The 25,352-nt window shown below is 36.0% G+C and overlaps 1 protein-coding gene across 7 annotated transcripts in view; it reads right to left on the bottom strand.

Moving 5' to 3' along the window:
* QKI (QKI, KH domain containing RNA binding) overlaps window positions 1–25,352 on the bottom strand; it is a 152,762-nt gene that overhangs the window by 112,484 nt on the left and 14,926 nt on the right. For all 7 annotated transcript variants that reach the window (XM_066178665.1, XM_066178658.1, XM_066178659.1 and 4 more), the window contains one exon: window positions 3,003–3,145. In XM_066178665.1, the coding sequence (XP_066034762.1) occupies window positions 3,003–3,145 (143 nt within the window). The remainder of the gene's footprint in view (window positions 1–3,002; window positions 3,146–25,352) is intronic.

Genomic DNA, 25,352 nt, shown 5'->3' with positions numbered 1-25,352 from the left:
AGAAATTCAGACTCTGCAGAGTCAGCATTTAAAAACTACAGGCTGTTTCAGTCAATTTTTTGGCAAGTTCATCAACTATGATGATAGCAACTATGAAGGCCAAATTGATGGCCTTCAAATAAATATTACATTAAAAATACTCAGTATGCACTAGTATGCAAAAATAAATTAGGAGCCTTCAGGGGATTATATATATTTATTTTAGCTTTTAAGTTTAATTTTATATATTCTTTAGTTTGTGCGGATAACCAAAGGATAGTAAAACAGTAATATCAGTGATGCAGGCTATGAAAATTTACACTTTCATCTTTTGTGTATGTTTATATACACGAATATATAAAGCATGTTCGTTTAAACTTATGGTAGACCACTATTTTTATGCCTCACAAGTCACTGAGGATTCTGTGCACAAAATGGCACTACAGTGCTATTCAGTATCCACTACAGTGAACTAACTAATAGGCTCAAAATTCTAAATCAAGAATATTTACCATAATAAAAGTCTATTAGACCATCCTAACATTTTGCTGATTATTTTTTTTAAATTTCTCTTAAAAAAATATTATTAAATATATATCAGCAAACCAGTTTCTGGTCACTCTTCTGTGAGCAACTTTAGGTTTAGCCAACTTGGTGTCTTTGTAATGTATACAAGATTGTCATTTGGAAGAAAATTATAGCAATAGAAAGAATCAACTAGATTTACTGGAGAAACTCACTCTCATAGTCTATACAATATGTCTTTCCTGTATCTGGAAACAACTAAATTAGCTGCTGAATATGAGTAAGAAGTTAAACATTCCATTCTGAAAATTCTCACATAAGATAGAAATTCTTATCTTTACACACAAATTTACCTTTACTGGTGAAAGTAATACAAGGGAATTTTACTTTTTGGGGTTTTTTTAAAACAAGTTGGAATCACTACATTCCAGACCTTCTGAATGCTGTGCTAGCCTGAATTCAAAGCTGGTTACTTAATTTCTAACTTGCAGAAAGATTTTAGAAATGGCCTACATACCAAATCACAGCTTTTTATTTGTATGTAGTAGTATATTCTAGTTGATTAACCAACTATTGAGGCTGTGCAGACCCCATTCCAAGTAGCAATGAACAAATACAGGAGCACACAGAAAACACCTTGGGCTTGGCTCCCCAGTGAACTGCCAGGTCCCACCACAGCGGCAGAGACTTCACATTTTCTAGCACACACTTCACATCATCTCACAAGAACCAACAACCTTTATTCCACGTCACATGTATACAAATCACAAGCTCCTCCAACTTCTGAATGCCTAAGAGTTTACTGGAATAAATTAGCGACCACTTCAAGGCCATTCTTCTCAAACAAAGAGCTAGCAGTAGCTGGTGAAATCATTACTTTGTCAGTAACTACAGACAAACTTTTTCCTGCTTATTTACGCTATATTTGATAATTAACTGGCATGAAAAGTTAAGCTACTAAACCCTTGATTTCTAGAACAGCAGCTTCATAGTTAAGGGAAATCAACACTTTTTTTCTTACTAATAATCCTCGTGCAGCAGGCACAGAGTTCTGTAAAAAACTACAACAAAATAACTAAGGCAACTCTTCACAAAGAATACATTGTCAAGTTATGAAACCAAGATTTTAATAACTAAGAAATGTTTTTAAAAGCCACTAAGCAATATAATTCCAAGATATATGGAGGTTTTAAGTCCAGAGCTACTTACATGGCTTTGTAGAACAATGGCATAGGACAATTCCTCTCAAAAATCTACAATTCTGAGGAGTTTCAAAAGAATTACTGTTTTTGGTGTGGGGACATGTATGCATGTACACATTTGTATACAGGCACACACATATATTTAATTTGGAAGTAAAATGCCACACAAGGGGAGAGAGATGTCCTTAATGCCAGTGCACCTGAACAGCTTTCCCAGTACAGATATTTTAACCCCAAAGCAAAACAACTACATGACAACTTGAAAAGGGAGAGAAGATATCTGTCTAAGTATTCTGTTCTGAATATGGACTTGTACTTAATTTTTTTAAAGGAGCATGGCACAGTGAAGTTTATTTAGAGGCCTGTATGCTCTAACCAGCACTGAAATAAAAAATCTTCATTTGGAGAGCTTAATCTAACTAAGCATACAAAAAAAAAGCCACAGAAATACACAAGTGTCACCTCCATTCTTGCTGTTCTGTACTTTCTCCCACCTTATATCACTTTATGTGCAAATCCCTTATTTGGACCCTGCACTCCCCCACTGTAACAGAACCTGTAAATTCTATCAGGGAAGTATAGCACAGTTTCTTATTTTGTCACTGATCAATGAAAACGGTTGGGGCAGGTGGGGTAGATCATGAAAGGACTGTTTTTCCCAAGCAGTTTTTAGAAACACTTCAGACCAGATGAATTCAAAACAACTCTAGTTAAATGAAACCATTCTCCTTCAGAAGGTAAGTGTACAATGGAACTGAACACCCCATGGAGAGCATAATATTGACAGGCAAGCAAACAAAGAGTTTTGCTTAAGTAAGGTGGGTAAAGGAGAGAGGACAGGACAACCAACCCTGAGATAAAGACACTTCTAAAAGCAACAGAACTGGTTACACAGGTATGGGACAAACAGTAATTGAGACTAAGTATAGTCTCCAAAATGTCTCTAAAGGGCTCCTAAGCATTCTGCAGCTGACTTCTAGAGACACACCAAGAGGAAAAAACACCATCCCAAGAACTACTTTCCTCCTAAAATTCACTTCAGAAGTGTCTCAAGATGGACAATACTAAACGAACAAGATAATTAGGACCTTAGTCTATGGTTTAGCAATCCATACTAATTTGGTATTTGACACAAACTTCTTCCACTCACACTCACTGCAAATCAAGGAACATACTCTGATTCCCTAGTATCCAAAGCAACTCAGCATGATCCAAGGGTAGCATCACATGAAATTTACACTTAAAGACGACCACAAGGATCAAAAAATAATTTAGGGACTAAAAAGATATACTTACATCTGGATATTCTTTTACAGGCACATATAGTTTCTCTTGTAACTGTACAATAGGTCCCACAGCATCTGGTAATTCTGCACTTCTCTTCTCCGTACTACCATTTAATGTGTCGTTATACATGTCTTTCCGTACTCTGCTAATTTCTGTGGGGGGAAAAACGTATATTAGGCATTAAATACAGTAACAGATTATAATTTAACATGACAATCTTCTCATTCTATTATTTCCCAAATCTTAGTGCCATTTTCTTCTTCCCATGAACATCATAGCAGCTGAAAAATCTGCTCTGGTTTCGGGTTTTTTTCTTTTGTTTTGTTTGGGGGTTTTCAATTGGTTTGGGGATTTTTTTTTTTTTTAAATTGCAGCACCCATCCTTAAATGCTTAAATGTCTTTCATGTCTGTAAATTTGCTGCCTACTCATCCTGTTTATGGAATTCAGCTATTGAAGTAAAAATTATGTGCACCTCCTCAGAACACTTACACAATTGCTCACATCATTTAAAAGGTATATAAAAACAGTTCTTTTATGTTTTTCTTAACACTAAAGCAGCTAGGAAGAAAAAAAAATAGGAATCTGTACCTAACATAAAAAATAGAAAAATGCAGTACTTTTGCTACTTATGGGATTAACTACAGCACTTGGAAATTAAATGGGGGATCTTTCAACAGCAGGAAATAGGACAACTTAATGGTGCAGTTCATGAGCACATGATATGACAACAAACTAGTAGATATTGTTCTACTGACTACCCCCAAAGGGGGAAAAAAAAAAAAAACCACACCAAAAAAAAAAAAAAAAAAAAACAACAACAAAAAAAAACAACAACAACAACAACAACAACAAAAAAAAAAAAAAAAAAAAAAAAAAAAAAAAAAAAAAAAACCAAAAAAAAAAAACACCACCAACACCCCACCCCACAACAAAGTCAAGTGTGGTATCAGAGACCTGGGCAAGGTCTCTGTGCAACCAGAAGCCCTACTACTTCATTTCAAAGCAATGAAAAACTCATGAACAACACCAAGGAATGTCAAGGGTGAACTTCTAAGTAGTATTTCTACCATTTGCACCTGTTACTCACACCTTGCAGTATTTACTTGGACGATGTAGTTTAGTAGTTCAAAGAAGGTAGTTAAAAATGGGTAATTTGATTCAGATCTACATTAGTGTCACTAAGCTGTAACTGTCTGAGAATGAACAAAGCTTTTGTTTAACCAAAATAGGCATTTAACAAGAAGTTACATTTTACTTCTAAATCTGTTAAATGTGGTATTTAAATTGCTGCTATAGCAATCAGAAATTCCACATTTTATAACTTACGGAGTCCCAAACAGTGTAAAAATGTTCTCAATGGGTTTATTTCAGTAACACTGAAGAATTACTTAAAATAAATGGATTAACCACATTTCAAACCAAAAACTAACATTCCAACAGGACTGTTCCTAAAGCATTAAGACTTACAATAGCATGAGCTGTAAACAAAGCCAGGTATCAGTAATTCCAGTCTTTTGCTTAGAATTGCAACAGCTGCTTTCAAAACCTTCAGAATTAAACATGACACTGAAAACAGAAATCTTATGTTTTCATCTAAATACAGGAAGCCACACAAAGAAGTTACTTGAAACTCTAGCAGCAGACAAGAGAGTAATATAACCTCTGTTTCATAATCAGTTTCTTCTGTGGCAAATGATTAATAGCTGAGATTTCACCACTTGAAAAGCTGTGGGAAGGGGGAGAGCAGCAGAAAGGAGACATCTCTGAAATGCATATTCAGGAAAAAGTTGTTTCTCTGCTGGAAACTGACACAATCTTGTGTACTGTATCATGATTTGGTAGTTAACACCTGTTTACAATGGGGAACACAAATTTTGTCACTATATAATCATAGCTGAAGGAAAAAATCCTCATCTCCTACACAGACGATTTTGGCAACAAGCACAAATTCCTCAGAACTACAAGCAGCATTTATGCTGGCTTCAGTATATAAAGACATTCTTTAGCACATCTCTTTGAACAACTACTACTATCTTTTGGTACACTTCGTTCTCTTTTCATTCTCTTCAGATTTTCCCTTAATTTACACTGCACTGATACAAGCTGGGCAGTCTGCAGAAGTCCTGAAGCTTAAGGAGCAGCATGGTCATTTTTATTTATAGTTGGCAGCTACTGAGTAGCTGCACCAAAATTTTCCTTTCAAAATGTATCACTCAAGCAAAATATAATCCCTAACATTGAATATCACAGTCTTCACAGGAGAAAACAAACAGGTTTTTTTAATCTTTCTATTGCAAATAATCCTATGCCACATTCACGACACTTGAAAGCCAAACAGTCAGAACATACAGATAGTATGAGAGCTGGCTTGAAGACTACCCCTCAATTTCAGCATGTCTGAAACCTGTGAAACTATCTATCACGCCTCAAACTTTACAGAGAATGAAGACATCTCCCAACTCAGCGGAGCAGAAAACTCTACTACAGGACCAGACACATGGACTTTAGTTTTCCTTGCATGTGTAAGTTTGTATTTTCTCTTTCTTACATTCAAGCCAGCAGTAATGGTAAAAAACATCAGTACAGAGACAGTCAGCAGGCCAGCAGTCAGCAGGATCAGTTGCTCCTCACGTGCTACCATTTCTTCTGCTTCTTGGCATTTTACTTTGTCTAGGATACTTTCTCCAAGACCTCAGAAGAAACATCAGAACCAACAGATGAAATAACAGGCATGTATTTCCAATTTTCTGATTGCTGATCCAGTCTCCAAACTCCACTTCTACGCAACTTTCCACTTTCCTCTAATTTGACAGAACTGAAGGACTACTGCTTAAACAATAAAACAATTAGATCAAATCTCTGGTTCACCCATTGTCTCTCACTCCTAACTATAAACGGAATACAACCTATCTTCCTTCCTAAGGTATTAGTGCAGCTGACCGCAAGCATTCTCTCAAATGCAAAACTCATGAAGTTATCTGCTTGATATGCCTCCTGGGGTTTTTCAGATCCTGCTGAATCCTTCTACACATCTGCAAGATTACTTTTTCTTTTTTATGACTAACAGCCAGTTTTCTCACACACCTGCCTCTTGTTTAATCCCACCTCTGGTGCTTAAACAAGACTCTATACAAAGTACTGAATTTTGATGACACCACCTTTCCTTTTAATGGTCTCCATTACACCCAACTCAAGATTCTGGTCTCTTGAGTACATTGCAACTTTGCTTTAGGCAGTTATGTGTATTGACAGAATTACGTGGTACTGTATTTTCAGCACCTCCCTCAAGTTTACCAGGAGTTAATAAGGTTTCAGAAAGGATCACCAGCAGCATGTTAGAGGAGATAAAAGCTCTGCTCTCTCAAGCTCTACCAAGTACCATTTCATTCTGTTCTGAAATACATTAAAATACCTAAAAATCTGAGGAGCACTGCTAAAGTAGGAAGGCTAAATCCTCCAAGCACACCTTTTCATTTTTTAGCACTGAATTCATATATCTTAAAAAAAAAAAAGTGAAGTAAACAGTCTTTTACTTAATTTGTTTCACATTTCTTACACACTACCAAGTAGGTCTTCCTTCACCCAAAAGCTTCTTTTGTATGTCTCTCACGAAATCACACTTTTCAAGTTCATTTGTAAAGCTTTAGCTCCTTCACATTTACATTCTTTACAGATTCTTCCCTCTCACAGAAAGCCAACAGACTCAAAAATAAGGAAAGGTTTACTTTCAAAGTGAACATCTAAGTACAATTCTAGGTACTTTACATCTACCTTAACACTGCAGTGGTAATTACGTTGTATAATACCCTAGGGATTTAAAAAAGTGTTAGTAAGGAGAGATAATTATAATAGTAGATACGACTGAAGAAAAAAAAAAAAGGCATACAGCAGGTTCCCCATATCTCTAAAACCTGTGAGTTCTCCCAATGCATTAATAGGTTTCTGAAAGGATATAAGTGCCCATCTCCACTGTAGGTAAAAGCAGAAACTCAAAGGATTTCAAAACCTACAATATTCACCTTTAACAATACCACGGTCTATACATTTTAAATAATAAGTTTAGCAGTAAATCACAAATTCATCTTGCTCACAGCAGGGTTGTGGAGAAATAAATTTAGAAGAAAAGACAAACTGGTTTCAATATCTTAATCTTGTTCCACCTTAACGTGGCATGACCTAGTTAGCCATGGTAGCAATGACATTCATTCTGGTCCAGAGAACATTTTTCTTCCTCTGTCCCCGAAACTATACAAGTAACGTAATCTTTTGTTTCCTTTATCTACAGAGCATATTTTTCAATCTCTCTAATACCTAAGATATGTTTTGAAACAGGATATACTGTTTATACTGCTTACATCTGTCTACAGATATGTACAGTTTTGATTTCTTCATTAAGGTATTCTTCCTTCCTGAAGGCACAAAGAGCAGTGTTCGTGTGAGTGTTATCACATTAAACACCATCAAGGAGTTACTCTTTTTCAGCTGTCAATTATTCCTTCAGAGGAAGTAAGACTCTGCAAATGTGTTTAAGACCGTTGGGTTGCAATGTAAAATGGGTTTACATAAACCATTTTGCAAGAATATTCAAAGTAGGAAGTCACTGAAAAGATTCAAATCCTTCCTGTCCCACCACTTTGGTAACCACTTTCATCACCAGTGGCCACAGCTTTACTATTTCTCACCACAAAAGCTTCTCCTAAATCAAAGTTTTATCTTTTGGAAGAGCAGCAGACTTACTGTTTTTTAAGTGATGCATTCCTCACTGTAGTTTAAGCTAGAACTGAAACAAATCTGATATTCCAAGTTAGCTGCAGCCATTTAAACAGAGTTAAACTGATGCTGCTCTCAGCTTGCATTTCTTTCCTACGATTGTGTTAAGTCATTAGTGCACACAGAATTTCATTTTCGAAACTAACAGAAGAGCACCATCACTATCATTCCTTGTTGTTACAATACACAGCAAGTGGGGGTGGAACAATCCAATAGTCAAAATCAGCAAGAAGTACAGAATTAATCAAAACACTAATCAACTTCTAACACCAGCAGGCATGTTTCCTTAACCAAATGAAGCACCAAACATTCAAAAATTCTCAAACATAAGCCAGTTTCCATAGGAAAAGATAATAAAGATAGGAGCAAATGCTTCAAGTTAAAAGTTTAAGAGTTATGGTAAGAAAAACAGTTATGCTTATACAGCTAAAAATCTACATGGTACTTGGATCTCACTGAGGCATAGAATATCAGTTTCAGTTTTCTACTTTCTCAGATCAATGACACAAAAATTTTACATGCAGTGTAATTTTATGTATTTCGACAGGAAAAAATACTTATATTTTTTTCCTTACAGACTATGACACTAAACCGAAGCATAAGTAATGCCTTCAGTATTTTCACAACAGCTTTTTGCAAAAACTGAAAAATTTTCGTAACTATCTATCAGAGACCACTTCGTGAGTCCACTCAAATGCACGTGATTAGCATGCATTGCACTGAAGGGGCAAGTGAGGAACTAACTGAACCAAGTACACTCTCATACTTTAGTATTATACAGTGTAATTTGTTTTAATGCAAGTTAGGATTTTTACCAAGTGTTTTTATTGTAGACAACTGCTGCTAGATCAGCAAGTTAGGCATTTTAGAGTGACTTTTAAGCAACAAAAATTTTTTTAAAATTTTTTTGCAATCAGATTAAGTCCCTAAACTAGCAAACAAAGGTTACAGATACTAATTTAACAGACATAAAATTGCCACTTCATAGGATCCAAACCCAATGAATACAGACCCACGACTTATAGAGACAGGCAACCAATTCTGTGTTCCATTAAAGCATTACCCATTAATTAGAAAACAGCACCTAGATAACAGTTAGTTAGTTTTATATAATACACAGTGCGTCAAACAGCATCCAAAAATATTGTGAAACATATGGAAAATATAGCTAATAATGGAGAGGAAAAATCATAAAAACTAGGAAACTGTTATATTCTACTCTTACTTGGAATCTGTGAAGACTAGTGAATCTTAATGTCTTCTGAAAGTGTTTTAAAGACTAACCCAGAGCATGTACTCAAACTACAAGATGAGTAGCATGCTGAGTTCATCCCCTGCATGAAAATGATTCTGTTGACACAGCATATACCAAATTTAAATACAACTTTTACTGTAAAAAAAATTAAAACCAAAGTGACATCACATCATTAACACACTAGATCAATACACACTTAAGTTTCTCAGAAGAAATGAAGTACATTGAAGTACTGGACACCACCACTGAGAACATGGCACGCAAGTCATTCAGGAGTATCGCAGAAAGAAAAGTGTTTGCATTTTAAATTTCAGTTCATCTTTTAATGCTTTGGAAAAACTATAGGTTCTTCTCCTTTGCTCTTAGGAGGCCAATCTAGCAGTACACTTTTGATGATTAAACTCTCAGTCCAGTGATACGTGGGCAGCACTTCCAGCAATTTGTTAGCACTCTTGGTGTCAAAATTCAGACTTTTTTTTTTTTGCAAGAAGAGCCTGCAAAACTCCTTTTGTGGGCAGTTGTAAGGTTTGTATCAAACTGACTTCAAAACCAAATAGAGCATACTCATCTGTTCTCTTTGTATAAATGTCAACAGAAAGCTTTAAAGTGCTTTATTATTGGTGGAACATTGCAACTCATGTGTTTTCTAATCTAGCAGCTTTAGTATGCTTACTTGGCAAAGGAATAGCTGGTTTTATTCATCACAATTTTAACAGTCTTCACTGTTAACACCAGTGATGTTTGCTACTACTGCTGAAGCAGCAGAAATAGCAATGTTAGCAAAAAAAAAGTCATTTTTAATATTGTGCCACATGGACTTGTACCCCGCATGCATCATCAGTACACAATCTAAAATGCTAGCAAGCATTTATACTCCCCACCCCTGATATTAAAGCAGTGAAATGCCTGAGCATCAGGCAAACAAGATTCATAGTATCTGTCCTTCAGAAACCAACAGACTGTTAAAAAGAAAAAAAATAGACTTAGGACCAGGAAAAGCCAATAAAAAACAGTCTACTTCTGACAGATTTTCATATATCAGCAATTTTGGTCTAACACATGACACTGAACTCGGACATAATAAACTGGTAAATTTGAAACAGTCATGCACTTGTTTCCACTTACTAAAACTTGCATTTATGCTATTTAACATTATGATATGTCAGAAAGACCAGAGCAGGTCTGAAAAAGTCCATCAATGGTGTATTACAGCTGCCAGTGGCAATCTGCATTTGCTTAAAAAAATAATATAAAGAAGATTAAATACAGTCTTGGTGAGCTCCAAACGCTGTACATGAGCTGAAGTTCTTGTATTTGTCTCTTCATTTCCCAGCACTACGCTCCAAAACCCTAAATATCTTCAACATAGAAACCAGTCTATAAGTTCCCAAGAGGATACTTTGAAGAACTTTTCAGCAGTCTACTTGGCATATTCAGCTAACACAATACAGCAACTGTCATACACTATCCATCCACACCCAAATGAGCAGCACTGGAAAATGGAAAGTTTTCTGGAGGTGAGTAATTAACTGATAGAGAGAAAACTAAAATTGAAGTCCATCAGCACAGCACAACTGCTGAAGCAGATTTGGTGGCTCATATTTGCATCGGGCTTAACTACCACCCTCTCAAAACTCTACTCTAGCTCCCTTTAGCAGCAAGCTGCCCCCAAATACTTACAGAATAACAGAATCAATTAGGTTGGAAAATCTCTCTGAGATCCAGTCTAATCTGTGGCCAAACTCACCAACATATCAACTAGACCACAGCATTAAATGCCATGTGCAGTCCTTCCATAAACTGGCTCTGGCTGCCAGGGAGAAGAGGCCAAGCCCCACCTAGCTACACCCTCCTTTCAGGGAGCTGTAGAGAGTGACAAGGTCTCCCTGAGCCTCATTTTCTCCAGGCTAAACACCCCCAGCTCCCTCAGCTGATCCTCCTCTGGAGGACTTCTGCTCCAGACCCTTCACCAGCTCTGCTGCCTTCTGGACTTGCTCCAGCTCCTCAAGTTCTTCCTTAGTTACAAGCAGCACAGCTAAATGTACATCAAGCTTCTAGAGCTGTGCAAAGCTCCTGTCTGTGTTTTTCTTTCTATAACCAGCAGCATAAACCAAATGTTTGTCAGGTAACCATGATTATAAAAAACTTGAATATCTTAGATGTGGGAGAATCTGCAGTAATACTACTCTGTGTGAACTAGTAATCACCAGAAAGATTAAATAAAGGAGCAATCCATTCTATGAGATTTAAACAACAGTGTTACTTGGCACACTTTAAAAACATCAGCTTGACAGTAGCAGCTCAGACAGAACTTGTATGGTTTCAGTTCCTCAGGTGGGTATTTTCTGACAAAAAATACGTTACCTCTGTTCACTGATTTTTTTTTTTTTTTGGATTTTTGGAAATAGATCTTTGTAAGCAATGTAGATTGGCTGTTCTGCCACAGATCTTCTCTACCCACATACAATTCCATGCTCCCTTCACTCCAGAATCAACTGCTGTCCACTTTCCACAGGTATCTTCTGCATACGAGATGAAGTGTGTTTACATTCAACAACCATGAAGTTATGTAATGGGAAGCTCTCCAGTAAAGCCAGAAGAACATTCTCTCAAAATGTACACTGAGCACTTCAGAACAGCCTAATTAATATCAGAATCACCTGGACATCAGCACTGAAATCCCACACTATGCTGTTTTGCAATAAGTGCAAGGAGGGCATAAAAGTAAAGGGCAAGACACTATTTTACAACCTTTAAGACAAACCAAATTAATTTAGACAAATTTGTGGCACAGACCCTTCTAAATAATGAGCTCTGAAGTTTATTGTAAAATTAAAATTACAACTGAGTTACCTAAACTTTAGAATTGCTTATTCTTGGAACTAAAAAGTAAAAACTACTAAAGAAACCCAATTTGGAAAACTAGACAGCAGCACCATTTTCTTTCCTGTATTTAAGAGGGCACCTTAAGACTCGCCAATTTCAAAAGAGCAACCTAGAGCACATGCAGAGTTATTTTCTCAGCCTTTGGGAACTATCCACAATGATCCTTCAGAGTCAGCAATTACAAGAAAGCATTCCATTGGTTCATGTACGCTTTGTCTTTTGTATGAAAGGAGTGAGGGATTGTTTTTTTTCACTAGCATGACCACCCAAAAATAATTACCTATTCACTAACACAGTGATGTTATGCGAGCCTTGTCTCTCTTTTACTAATTGTTTAAAGGCCAAAGTAAATTTCATACGTTTAAACATACAAAGGCAATCTGAAGGAACACAATATTTGGTCACTTATATAAAGTATTTCAGGAAATGTCGGGGACTGAAGATGCATTTCCCCCTGTTTTCTGTCCATTTTCCACAGTTCTGTGTGCATTTCTGCATTACAAAACTGAATCTTTTACAGTTTATGCACACAATGATCACTTGATACATTGAAAACCACTAGATGTCTGGACCATACCCTACATGGTTCATGAAATAAAGAGGAGGAAAAAAAAATTAGTCATTATTACCGGATTAGTTGTGAAATACTAAAATTATGCGTTCTTTATTAAAAGAACATATAAAAATTGTACTGCTACTGAGATGCTGATGAAAACACTTCATAATCACAAAAACTTGTATTTAGGCACTATAGGTTTTGTATCTGTGACATCTAAACAAACTGATTGTTGGTTGTCAACTGAAGAATTTACCTAATACTGTAAGAAACACCAAACTGTGAGAAAGCAAGCATATCTAGAGATAATTGAGTTAGTTAATAAAGCAAACCTTTCCAATTCTAACCTGCTAGCATGTCAAAACAAAGCTGTAACAGTACTTGTAAGAAATGTCTTTATGTATTTCTGAAGTACAATTTCGTAAGAGGCCGACCTGACGGCTTTCATCACTTCAACTGGAACCTAATCCATCTGAATAGGACTGACTAGTGCCTCGCATTCCCAATTTACTTTTTCTTAGCTGATCACGTACAACAGTAACACAATGCCACTTTTATACACGCTGCTCCCCATCACACAGCATTGTTGTAAATGTTGCCCTACCTAGCTCTGCCAGCATTTTATTCACAAGACTAAGAAAGTAACCATTTCTGGTTGACAAGTACCAGCACTGACAAGTTAGTCATCCACAACATTAAATACATTAACTATTACTGCACTGCTCTGATATAAATTACGTTACGAAGATGCATTGTGCAACTTCATATAAACTTTTAAGTACTGGAAGATGTCCAAGAGTTAGTCAGTACATAAACAAGATCTCTACTTAATCCCAATATCTACTTAACCAAATACATAACCAACACTGTAGTTTAAGCAATTTGACAACACGCCTGACCAAACTACAACCCTATATTAAGCATTACCCATCTGTGTTAAAAGATTATACACATCCAATACACCTGAAAACTCTTGAGCTGGATATAGAATAACCAAACATGTACTCATGCAGGCAAACACTCCAAAATTTAGTTCTACAGTAAATGTTCCATCCAGACACATTAGTCCCATTTTTATTACTAAGCCATATTTCAAACACACTGCAGATCTTTTTAAAAACAGCATGAAAGTCTGTAAGACATATGGCAAGTTTACCACAGACAGACAGCACTAGACAAACACAATAATTATAAGAGTGCTGAAGAAACAGAGCAACACTAAGTTGGGTTTCCCATGGAATACTCTGCATAAAATTTAACTAAAGAAATTTGGTTAAAACATTGCAGGAAGTTGAAACTAGATTATCTTTAAGGTCCCTCCAACTAAAACCTTTCTATAGGTCTATGAAATGAGTACTCCTAGAAATGCTTTTCAAGGTGTAAGCTAAAACAAAGTGACAACAGCTGTGGCAAAAGTAGAACTGATTAAAAGGAGGTTGTCAAAACACGATTAAAAAATCTATTAAGAACAATACATATGAAAAGAGGAAGTTTTTACCATACTGCAAATTGTAATTTATTATATAAACACAACCAGTGATAAAAATTTATATATGAGAAATTTACCTAGGAAAAATTTTAGTAATGTCATTAAATACTTTAACCAAGATGTTGAAATGAGTTTTAAACTGCTTGTATTTATGCTAGGTAATCCATACAGAAAAAAGCTACTTAAATATTGCCACTGAGTTCCTCTATTACAACTGTTAACTTCAGTACCATGTTGAAGTGATTAAGATAACCAGTCAGCTTTGAAAAGCTGATCATTTTTCATCAATGTAGAGAAAAACAAAACAGTGTGCTTGAATTCACTGCAACCACATACACCTCAATAATCTTCTAAAAGATAAACACACCTATGTAAACATGGTTCTCCAGGGAAGCGAAACCTGGCAACATTCAAACTAAATCTCACATGACTGCGACCTAATTTCAAGGTTAAAAAACTAGGCTGTTGGCAATTGCAATTTTTACTAAAGCTGAGTATTTTTTCAGACTTGAACATAAGTTAAAATGAAGTGACATATTAGTATACTAATCTAACTGTTATCCATCCTTTTGTACCACACATTAGTTCAGCCATCTGACTCAACACATTACCAACCAGCAGGAAATCAGCAAGGCAACAGACTCTTTCTGAACATGCAGAGCCAGCAAAACCTTAGAGAATCAACTACAACTACCATCATCACCCTCTGACAAAGTGAGAAATAAGAACATTGCTACTTGCATTTCTTTTACTGCAGTGGAAGGTATTAACTGTTATTTGTCCTGTTTTATTTTTTTTTCCACATAGTGAATGGAATGTTCAACTTAAATTGCAGTTGGGTATGTTAAAACCTACTTAGATCATCTTACAAAGCTTTGTTTCTGTCAAGAAAAAAACAAAACTCTTAAAAAATATTCATTAAGAGTATCTTCAGACTACAACAAAATCCCATTGATTCTCAGAGGTCTAAGCAGAGTCACATTCTTTTTGCTCCTTTACATGACAAACATCTCCTTTTCAAAAAATACAATGCTACCTGCTCTATTCGGCAGATTCTCATTTCAACCAACATAGAATTTATTCACTCCCTTCAACCATAACAGAGCTTTCACTCACAATAATGAGAATATAGTTGGCCTGTAAACAGAAGTATTTGGTTAGTGGTACTACTCTAGAAGTACCACTTCTAGAAGTAATCAGAATAAAACAGACTAGGTTGAGCCTTCTGATCATTCTTCTTTTTCATTTTACACACAGTACTTGATCTGCATATAACATCAGTCCCTCATTAGGCAGATCTGTCCTGACAGGTGAGGCTGCCAGAGTCAAAACTGCCCTCAGAGTATTTGGGTCTGTCCAAGTCCGAACTGCCTTGGATATCCTTGTGAAGGTGCACAGGTAACTTAGGCTGTTTGACAGGAGATTCCAAATGGCATGGTTATGTACACTGCCACAACAGCAATCCACTAAAACCTAATAAGACAAAACCGCAGCCTTTCCTCAAAAAACAACAATTGCACACTCTTCAGGCATGTGAAGAGGTGACTACTCTGATAAACTACTACTACTATTTTTAGAGTTGCACAATGTAACTATCCTGGGAACTATGACAATATTATGATATACTCTTGGTTCCAAAACAGCAAAAAAATGCCATTAATAACTGAAATAATTCTTCAGACTTCTAATCCTCAATTACTATTACTAATCAGTAACAATTATTGCTATTACTGCATATTTAGGTCCTTGTGACACCACATCAATAAAATATCACCCTCAACAATAAGCCCCATGCTTTTTTCCATGTAAATAAATATACACTGTCTTGGTCTATAAATTGTTGTGGAAGTTAACATTCCCTTGTTCAACACCAAGAGGCATTTTCTTTGAAGTCTGAATTGCACTCTGCTGCAAAGAAGACCTTTATGAACAATCTCGTGAAACACTATAAAGAAAGATGTGATCTTTTCCCTATAATATTCAAGACCTGACCAAACAAAAAAACTCCAGTAATGCTTCAGAGAACTGAGTCTCCCCCAGTATCAGAAACATCACTCTCCCAAAACAAGCATGCCTGAAAGTTGTCATCTGTGTGCATCTTATGGATCACTTTTACTGCCACAAAACAACTGTGCTCCTATCTGGTAACTTGCTAAATTCAACCAGTCAGCTAGGCTGGCATTTTTCCATCCAAAGACCTCTGTCACATGAAATAAGGTATTAACTGACAGCAGAAGAAGATACTGTCCTGCAGCATAGGAGGAATGAGACAATTTGCCTCTGGGTTTCACAGATATTTCCTGACAGCAAAGACATGGCAAGACTCCAAAACTTTGGGTTTACTACAGGCTCTGGAAAAGTAGTTTCCTCTAGCAGACATATACATTTTGTTTTCCTCATCCCTAAACTGTCTTTTCTCTACACTCAAGTCCCATTTTCCACCTATGGAAGATACAATTCTTCATTTCTTCAGTTTGTCTTAGTTTTCACCCAAACTCACTCTCACTTTATTCTTCCAAAGAGTCCACAAACCACGAAGGATGGCTACACCACTGGACTATTGTGCTCCAACACAGTATCTTCCTGTCTAAAAAACAATTCCTTAGTAGAAGTTGAGATTTCAGTAGAAAGCCTTGTTTTTGCTAACAATACAGGAAATTCAGCCCATTCTCCCAAGTCTGTTCCCCAAATGACAAACTCACAACAGCAATTACGTGGCTTTCTCAGGTTGGGGTAAAGCATCCTTGTCTTATCAGACAGCTCAGTAAGGGAGATTGCGTGGAGGTACAGCACATACTCAGCAAGGTAACATTTTTGTGCTCAAACTTAAGTGCTCAAATCCAAACATGATCAATCTCATTTAAATCTAGGCAGACTTCTAAACAAAATGATAAAAGTACTCACTTTAGCAACCTCTCACTGAAAAATTTTTAAAAGCATTTTGTTTTAAAATACTAGGACTTTTTTGCCCATGGTCATTCGTGAAAAGTTTTTCACTGGTTTAATTGAAGCCTAAACCACACACTTGGCATGAGAAGCTTTAGGTAGTTCTGCAAAGTTAAAACAGCAAAAGAGGCCATTTAGTGGAATGTATAATGCAAACTTCATCACAAGTTGTATCAGAGTTATTTAAAATATAAATTATAGTACAGCACATTCCAGAGATCATATCTGCAGCTTTGCATTACATAATTCATCTATTTCTTCAGAAACACACCCATACTCTGATGACTGGAAAAGGATTTCAATGTATGCACTAGAAATACAAGGATTACTGGTACCATGTTAATACCGTATTTTCAGTGTCATCGTTTGGTACCAGATACTACAGTGAAAGATAACATCACCTCTGCCAGCTTGCCTATAAAGTCACTATTTTAATTTTGTTTCATGGTTTATCTTCCACACCTTAAAGGGGAACCACCTCCTGGTAAAAAAACACAAAACACCAAACATCCCACAGAAACATTCCTCCCTGCCCTTCCCCCTCTCTCTCCAGCCCTGCTAACTACCCCCATGCCCCCACTATGCTAAGATGTATTTCAACTTTAAGCACAGGGTATCAAAATGGAACTGAGATGAGGCCTCTACTGCACACCAGCTTACACTACTACTTCCGACATTAATTGCCAGAACTATATTCCACCCAAGCAGATGAGCCATCACTCATTAATTCCCAGCCATGCACGACTGGTAATGGTATATAGCTGAGGCTACATTACCAGAAGGGAAATAAAATTCTAACACATACTGTGTTGAGCAGGAGCAGAAAAGTTTCATTTTTTTCCTCCATTTAACATTACAGACTTTTTTTTTTAAAAAAAACATTGAGTACAAAAGCAGCCAAAATCTGAAACAGCCTTTAAGGCTTCTATTTTCTTTTACTTTCTGTCTCTCAACTCTTCTCTTTCACATATTCTCACATACTGGCTGCAGGGGAAACTGTTTTTTTTAGTTTTTTTAAATCATCTTTGAAGGATAAACAAAAAAGGCAAAAGGTAAATAGGCAATCCCCTCCTGCCACTAGATCTGCAGAACATGTGGTAAGGAGCTTGACTACTTTCAGTTACATTGCATTGTGGAAAAAAAACAAAACCAAAACAAAATGAAACCCAAATGAACACACAAAAAAACCCCCACAGAAGAACATAAAAGAGCTTTTTGGGGTCCACTGACACTTTCAGAACTCATTTCAATGTGATTTTCCTACAGAACATGGAACCACATTATCACACCATAAAGTGTTCTTGGAAGTACCAAAAAGCACTCTAGGTAAAAGTCTAAAATGCACCATACAATGTAGTGAAAAACCAGAAATACAACCAGTAACACTAGTTATAATTACTATTCAAAACAGCCTGGATGTATGGTGGAAACATTTCAGTTTGACAGGGAAAGTTTATATGAGTAATATTCTATTAGTTTCCCTCATCACTGTGGTCAGTATGAAATGAATACAGCTGATATATTTTCTCAGCTTTGAGAAGCAGCTGCCTTTGGTATCAACTCCCATGATTCTTCTAAAAACTTTTAAAAAACAGTTTAACACTGAACTGCAAATAGCAGCAGTGCACTTCAAAAGGAGACTGAACACTGGGAGCTTAGTGCTCCATTTAGGTGTCTCCCAAGATCCCCCAACTCCTCAAGGAGCAAATTAAAATAAATAAATAAACAAACAAACCCACCACAACATTTTTGGGGATAATCTCTGTCACCTACAACATCTCTCCCGTAGGTCAGTACTGAAATTAAAGCGAAACATGAAGATACTGCTGAGTGCATGATGAAGCATCTCATCACCACCTCACAACGTCCTATACTGGGAAGAGATCCTAAATTAAAATTTTTAGCTGATATCAATATAAAAGAACATTCTGCAATGAAATTAAAAGACCAGTGTATTTAAGCTACCTGCTCCTCTTATTTACTACAACTTCACCAAATTACTTCAAAATTGTGAACCAGACAGTTTGCATTGGAGAAACCTACTAAAAATTACTTTGTTTCTGCCAAAAAAGTCAGTGAACTGACTTTTGTTCTCTCAGAGAAGTAGCAGCAATTAGTAAAACTAGGAAGTAAATTCAGTTTCCTATCTCCTTCCATGCCTTTTCCATTCTTGCAAAAAAAGTAATTTAAAGACAACTCTAATTTTACAGATTCCCACCCTGACCTTAACAAACAAACAGTTCTAAGTAAACAATCTTTATTAAATAAAATTTCTTTATTAAAAAATGCTTCTAACACTATTCTACATCACATTAAGAACATGAAAGATAAAAAGTTGCAAGGGAGGAGACTTTTTTGGTATTTTGCTTTTAAAAACATCACAATGACATATCAAGAACAAAACTGGACTTCAAGATGCTCATACAGTTTTCTCAACAGACATAACCTCTCATTTTAACTGATTTTACCCCACAAACAAATGTACAGATCAATTCCTCAACTTGGGAATGACTAGACGCCCTACCTAGAAGTCTTCATTAACGATAAATGTTAAGGTATGTTATTTACTAGAGACAAACTGAAAACAGCTTTACAAATTCAGTCAACAAAGCAAAACAGAAACTAAACTAGGCTGCAATAAACACCACTTATGAAAACTATGAAATCTTAGTATTGACTGAGACTCTAGAGAATGACTGGCACAAAAAATGCAGCAGATTAAATCCAATGCTACACAAAAGTAAAATGAGTGGGAAAAAGGTGCTCTCTTATAGGTAATGCTAAGGTTCAACAGTAACCATTCAAAATAAAGTGTACATCATCCTGAGTAGAATAACAAAGACATTTTAAAAAGAATTAATATTTGCACCCCTAAAGAAACAGAACTGAAAATAAGAAACAGAGTATACCTAAAATAAAACAATGATTGCCATTATTGAGTAAATGAGGAGCACGGAACACTCAAGTACTAATAAATGAGAAAGCCAAAAGACAGACTGTCTTCATTGCAGTTTATGATACTATCAAGACTTTTTGTACTGTGCACTGTAGAGAATATCTTGCTTCATCTCAAGAAAAAGCTTTCTTGAAAGTTTAAAACGTACATATCAGTAAGGGGAAGTAGAAAAATAAGGTGGAAGTAGACAGCATAATGTATCTGGTTACAAGCACAGACCTAAAAAAACCAGTCCAGTGAAAAGATAAAGAAGACAAGAGCAGATGAATGGCATAAAGAAAGCAACCCAAGCCAATTTCCCTTGTTAAAACTCAAGGTGAAAACCACAGTGGATCAAATGAAGGTGGGGAAGGGAAACTCATTCTGATAAACTACAGACAACACTGCCAAACTGAGAGCACGACTTTATGCAACTACAGAGGGTAAACATCAATGTAATCACTGTTATTGGAAACAGGCCAACTGGTGCAAAAGCGCACCACACACACACAGAAATAGCGAAAAAAAAGTTAGAACAGGCATTTTCTCTGTGTGGATACATGCATAATACAAAACAAATCCAAACCAGTAGGAAAAAAATTAACTTGAAAATCAATCTACACCAGTGTTTGAAGACAACAGAGCATTAATTATAACGCTGCACTGAAAGTAAAATGCTACTAGTGGTAGTTTTGTTACACCTTACCATTAGTTGTAACACACGTTACAACTCATTTTTAAGAGGATATTGAATTATTTCGGTTTTTAGGTTTTACGTTTGTTTGATTTTAATCTGAAACTTAGCAAAGGTAAATGGCAATACAGAAGCCTGAGTCTACACAGACATTTAACCAACAGGAAGAAAGAACAGTGGAAAAAAAAAGGTTAATGATAACCAAATGGGAGATGCAAAGAACAGTAACAGGGAGCTGTATGAAAATATTCATGTTCTTTTTTAAGAAGAAAAAAAAAAACTGCATAGTTAAGAAGGCAACACACTACTCATCCCAGAAAAGAACTGCATATCTTGAGAAAGTAGTAAAAAGTAGATTAAAAAATGACAATACAAGAAAGCTCACAACTCTGGAAGAAGGTAACTACATAGCCCAAACTATGCACAGAAGTCCAGAAGAACTTAGATATTTGGACCATTAATCCAAAAGTCAGGTTTGCTACACCAATTCTCCTACCTTTGAAGGGTAAGAAGAGTTACTAATCCTAACAACCCACCACTGAAAAATGAAGTTTCTTAACACCTCTCACACCAGCTGTGTCTTAGTAGGCTAATTCAATTCACTAATCTAGCAAGAGACTATTCTTAGTCATTTTATGGTTTGCTTGATTAGTTTTCTTCCAGGTTACTGACCTGAAACAGAGCACTGAAGAATTCACTGAATACCGTAAAGAGCAAAAAGAAACAGGGACACCTCCAACAAGAATCTACTTTTTGCATCATCAAGCTGCTAAATTACTTCAAAACTGTCTTCCATAACTTTTCTCCAAGGTGATTCTAGTAATTAAAACAAAAACAAGGCCTAAAGCAGTTGCAGTAAACAAGTCGGACATTATCTTTTCCTATTAATTCAGTAAGCACATTCCAGTTTAATCTCTATTCTACACCTGTACTTAAGTCTTTTCTAGTTCAATAGGTGCCTCTGAATGCTTCCAGATAGCAGGCAATAAAAAGTAAAGGAACAGGGGTAATAGTTATACCAGCTAACTCTGGATGCCTGTATCTGAACTTGTTCATGTGTTCATTTGAATCCACTGCAGTCTCAGAACATTAGCAAAACAAGATTATAAATACTACTGCAAAACAAGATTTTAAATACATTTCTCAATCAAGTTAGGTCACAACTTTCCATGATCATAAAATAGAGAAATTTATGCTGAAGGTATATTCTATAGGAACTTTATTTTCTACAGAAAAAAAAAAATAAATCCAATATGGTAACTGACTGTCAAGAACTTTCCAACCATTCATTTTATTTTGCCACAAATGTACACTTCCAGCTAAAGAATATGGACGAGTTACTCTATAACTAGAGACAAATGTGTGACAGACTTCTAACAACTGCCAAAATCAGGCTCAACTGTTTTCATCACACAGTGACTCAATAACCCTTATATCTTCTGCTAATAAAAATAATACCTCTCAGGAAGCTTGACCAAGAAAAAAAAAGTAGTAATAATTTAAAAAATAAAGAAATAAAAAAACCTACCAGAAACTAGTAACAGGTTTGATTTTCTAAAGGGCATAACAAAATTAAATCACAAACAAGAAATGAGCAGCTCCTATTTCATATACCTGCTATAAAAATTCTTCATGTTGGCCAAGAAATTAGGCCATATTTTACCTTAGGGATGATATAAGCAAGAGAAACATTCTAACACAGACCTTACTTCTGATGTCACTTAAGAGAAGAAACTGGACCAATGAAACATTTGAAGGCATAACCTTAACAGATGCCACACTTGATGTCTTAAGTGTTCCTATTCATTTCATCTTTAAGTCTGTGTCAAAATCCAATGCTATTCATTCTTATTGCCACCTGAACGATCACCTCTCAAAGCACTCAAAAGTGCAGTCCAAAAGTATTGTAGTCAGGACATTCAGTTCCGCGTCAAATTCATGTATCTATTTTTGTATTACTTATCTACAATTCTTTCTATGAACAGATGATAGGCGTGCCATCTTTTACCATGCTTCCTAAACAACATTGTGTCCTCTTTTTAACACAGTGCTCACCATACATGGCAATCATATCTGTACATTCAGCTCGTAGCTATCATATAGGAAGAGCATCAGCATTTGGCACTACTAAATATAAGGGGTTAACATTTGCTGAAATTTATCAGTACCAACAAGTGTGAAAAATGCTGTGCTGCTATCAGAAATTATGTTAACATACTGCTAGAGACTTCCAGTAGGACTTCAAGACCAGTTCAATTTTTATGGAACTGCTTCAATGCAAATAGTCTTCAAATACAAGGCTATGTGGTTTTTAAATCTCCTACCACATTAGGGTTAAATCTGGCATAAAGGGAAATCGTGAGGCAGTTATTAAGTTTCAATTAATTACGCACATTAGGTCCTGCCCACTAACAGCAGCAAGTATCAAGGCATATTTGCCATCAAAGCAAATAAAGGAACAGATTTTTTTCTAATTTACTTGCTGTGTAAAGTTTAAGCAGAAAGGTCAAAGGTTTTTTTTTTATTTTATTTTTAAAAAAACAATGCAACACTGTAACTAGTTCTTAAATAAAGGAAGCCTAAAGTGTCATCCATCTGAACTAAACAGCCCAAGCAAAATACCCTGCAATTCCTGTGTTCTCCTCAATGTCGAAATGGGTGGATAAATTTAAAGCCTGCTCTCTCAGGAGTTGCTTTATAGGCAATTTTCTCCCAGTATCAAGGTCTGCAATTTCCATTTGGCTGCCAGTTTGCGATTAAATTCATCACCTTTATTATAAAAATGTGCTGCACTCCACAGCCTGCTGCACAAGAATCGTAAGGAAGACATTTTTCACAGCTAACAGCAGCATCATTCCAAGGCAGCCATCACATCCATTCAGACATTAGCATCTCCAATGTAATGCAAGGACCTATCGCTCACCTGAAAAAGCCCTAACAGCAGGTATACCTCAGAGGAACTTCTTCACAGCTGGTACCTTTAGTTCAACTTGTCCAGTAAAAGCCACCATTGCACCTCCTGGGTTAAGTGCTTCTAAAAGTCAGCAGTTTAAAAACAAGTGTTGACATATTAAACTTGCCTACTCGCATTAATCAAAACATTTCTAAGAATAAAATCTGTCCTCATACTGACTGCACCTTCACATACACCTTGCACTCCTTACTAAAATACATTTTTGAGCAAGCACTCTATATGAATTTTTGTTACATACATTTTCTTCTCATAGCAAGTATCCCTTTCTTTCCTGCAAACTTTTTTCAGAAATTTCCACTGCTTTTTCCCACCTCCATATGATGTATTTCCTCTTAAAAGTTTTTGGACAAGCCTGAAAAATACTCAGAAAAAACAATCCTTAATATTTGCTATGCCACATGTTTTAAGGTCCTCCTGTGATAACAAAAAGGAAAAGCTCAACCTTCACTTTGTTTGCTTTTTATAAATGCTACCTGAGCTCAGCAGGATGTAATACAAAATTTGTACCTCAGGAAAAAAAAAAAAATTACACTACTTGGAAGGACAGAGCAAGAAAGTGAAAGCTACCAACAGGAATAAGAGCTAAGTAAAAGCCACATGCCAAATCTCTACAAAGCACGGGAGTTAAATCCATATTGGTTTGAACTTCATTGAATAAAAGACTTTAAATTGCAGTAAAAGAATAAAAGATAATACATAATAAGCAATTAAAAATATTACCTTTAGCATTCACCAAAAAAAAGAAGCACAAAAATAGCATTCCAGCATGTGAAACAGCTGTATTGGTCACACTGAAAGGTAATCAAATTGTATTAGAGGTAACCAATCTATATGCACAGCATGACAATTTCACACGTTAGCTTATTTAAGTTTTACTTTGTTATCTTAACTAATGGTGTACTTCAAAAGGTGCATTTTTACCATGTGCACCAGTTTTCAAAAATATTTTGTAATCAGATAAGTAAACAGCATCTCATACAAAGCTGATGTATCTCAACAGTCAATCCATCTTCGTAAGTCATTTCAATTTATGTGGCCATGTTAAGTGAAGATAACATTCCAAAGAGTGTTTTTCTAGTCAACTCTTAGATGCCTTTGGAAAATGCAAGAAAAACGTGCCAAACCCTAAATCACTGATACTGAGCTGTCACAAGTTTAAAACTTAAGTAAATTATGGGCACATACAAAAAATTACTAAACCTGGCACAACTGAGATGTTTTGCACTGTACCAGATGGGTCCCATGAAATGAAATTAAAGTGCCACCTAGACTTCAGGGACTAATAAAAATTACACACTGCATGGCATTAACATCACTGTACATTAGAGAAATCACCTGAGAACCCAGTTGGTGAACACTAACTCTAAAATTCAAAATTAAACAACCAAAGGCTCTTTAGTCCTATTTGCCTACAAAATTAACTTAAATTGCAGCAAAAACTGGCAAACATTTGTTAACGTTTCAGAATAATACCAAGAACTCCCTTCTGGCAATAAAAAATGGTATCTTGTCACACTGTAACTAATTGGTTTCCACTGCAATGCAGCATAGAAAGCAGATTTCAACTCAACTTTACTGAAAACAATAGCTTGGTATTTGCAAGCTGAAGTTCCGATTATTTCACAGCCCAGTGCATTCAACAGTTGGCACAACAAGTTCCGGGACTATTAGATGAAATTACCAACTAGATAAGATAGTGCAGCATCAGTGTTTACCTCCTGCCATTACAGCAAAAACTGAGAATGGAGCTTTTCTAACTGAAACTACGATGAAAGAAGGATTACTGTTTTGTTATAATCTGTAGAATTAACTAAAAAATATTTTATTATAAAGGAAGGTGCCTCTGCAAGAC

Source organism: Chamaea fasciata, unplaced genomic scaffold (assembly GCF_029207755.1).
Source record: "Chamaea fasciata isolate MVZ Bird 193981 ecotype frontalis unplaced genomic scaffold, bChaFas1.0.hap1 SCAF_3, whole genome shotgun sequence".
Classification (NCBI taxonomy): Eukaryota; Metazoa; Chordata; class Aves; order Passeriformes; family Sylviidae; genus Chamaea; species Chamaea fasciata.
Note: the sequence above shows the minus strand (reverse complement) of the source record. Positions and strands in the feature narration are given on the sequence as shown.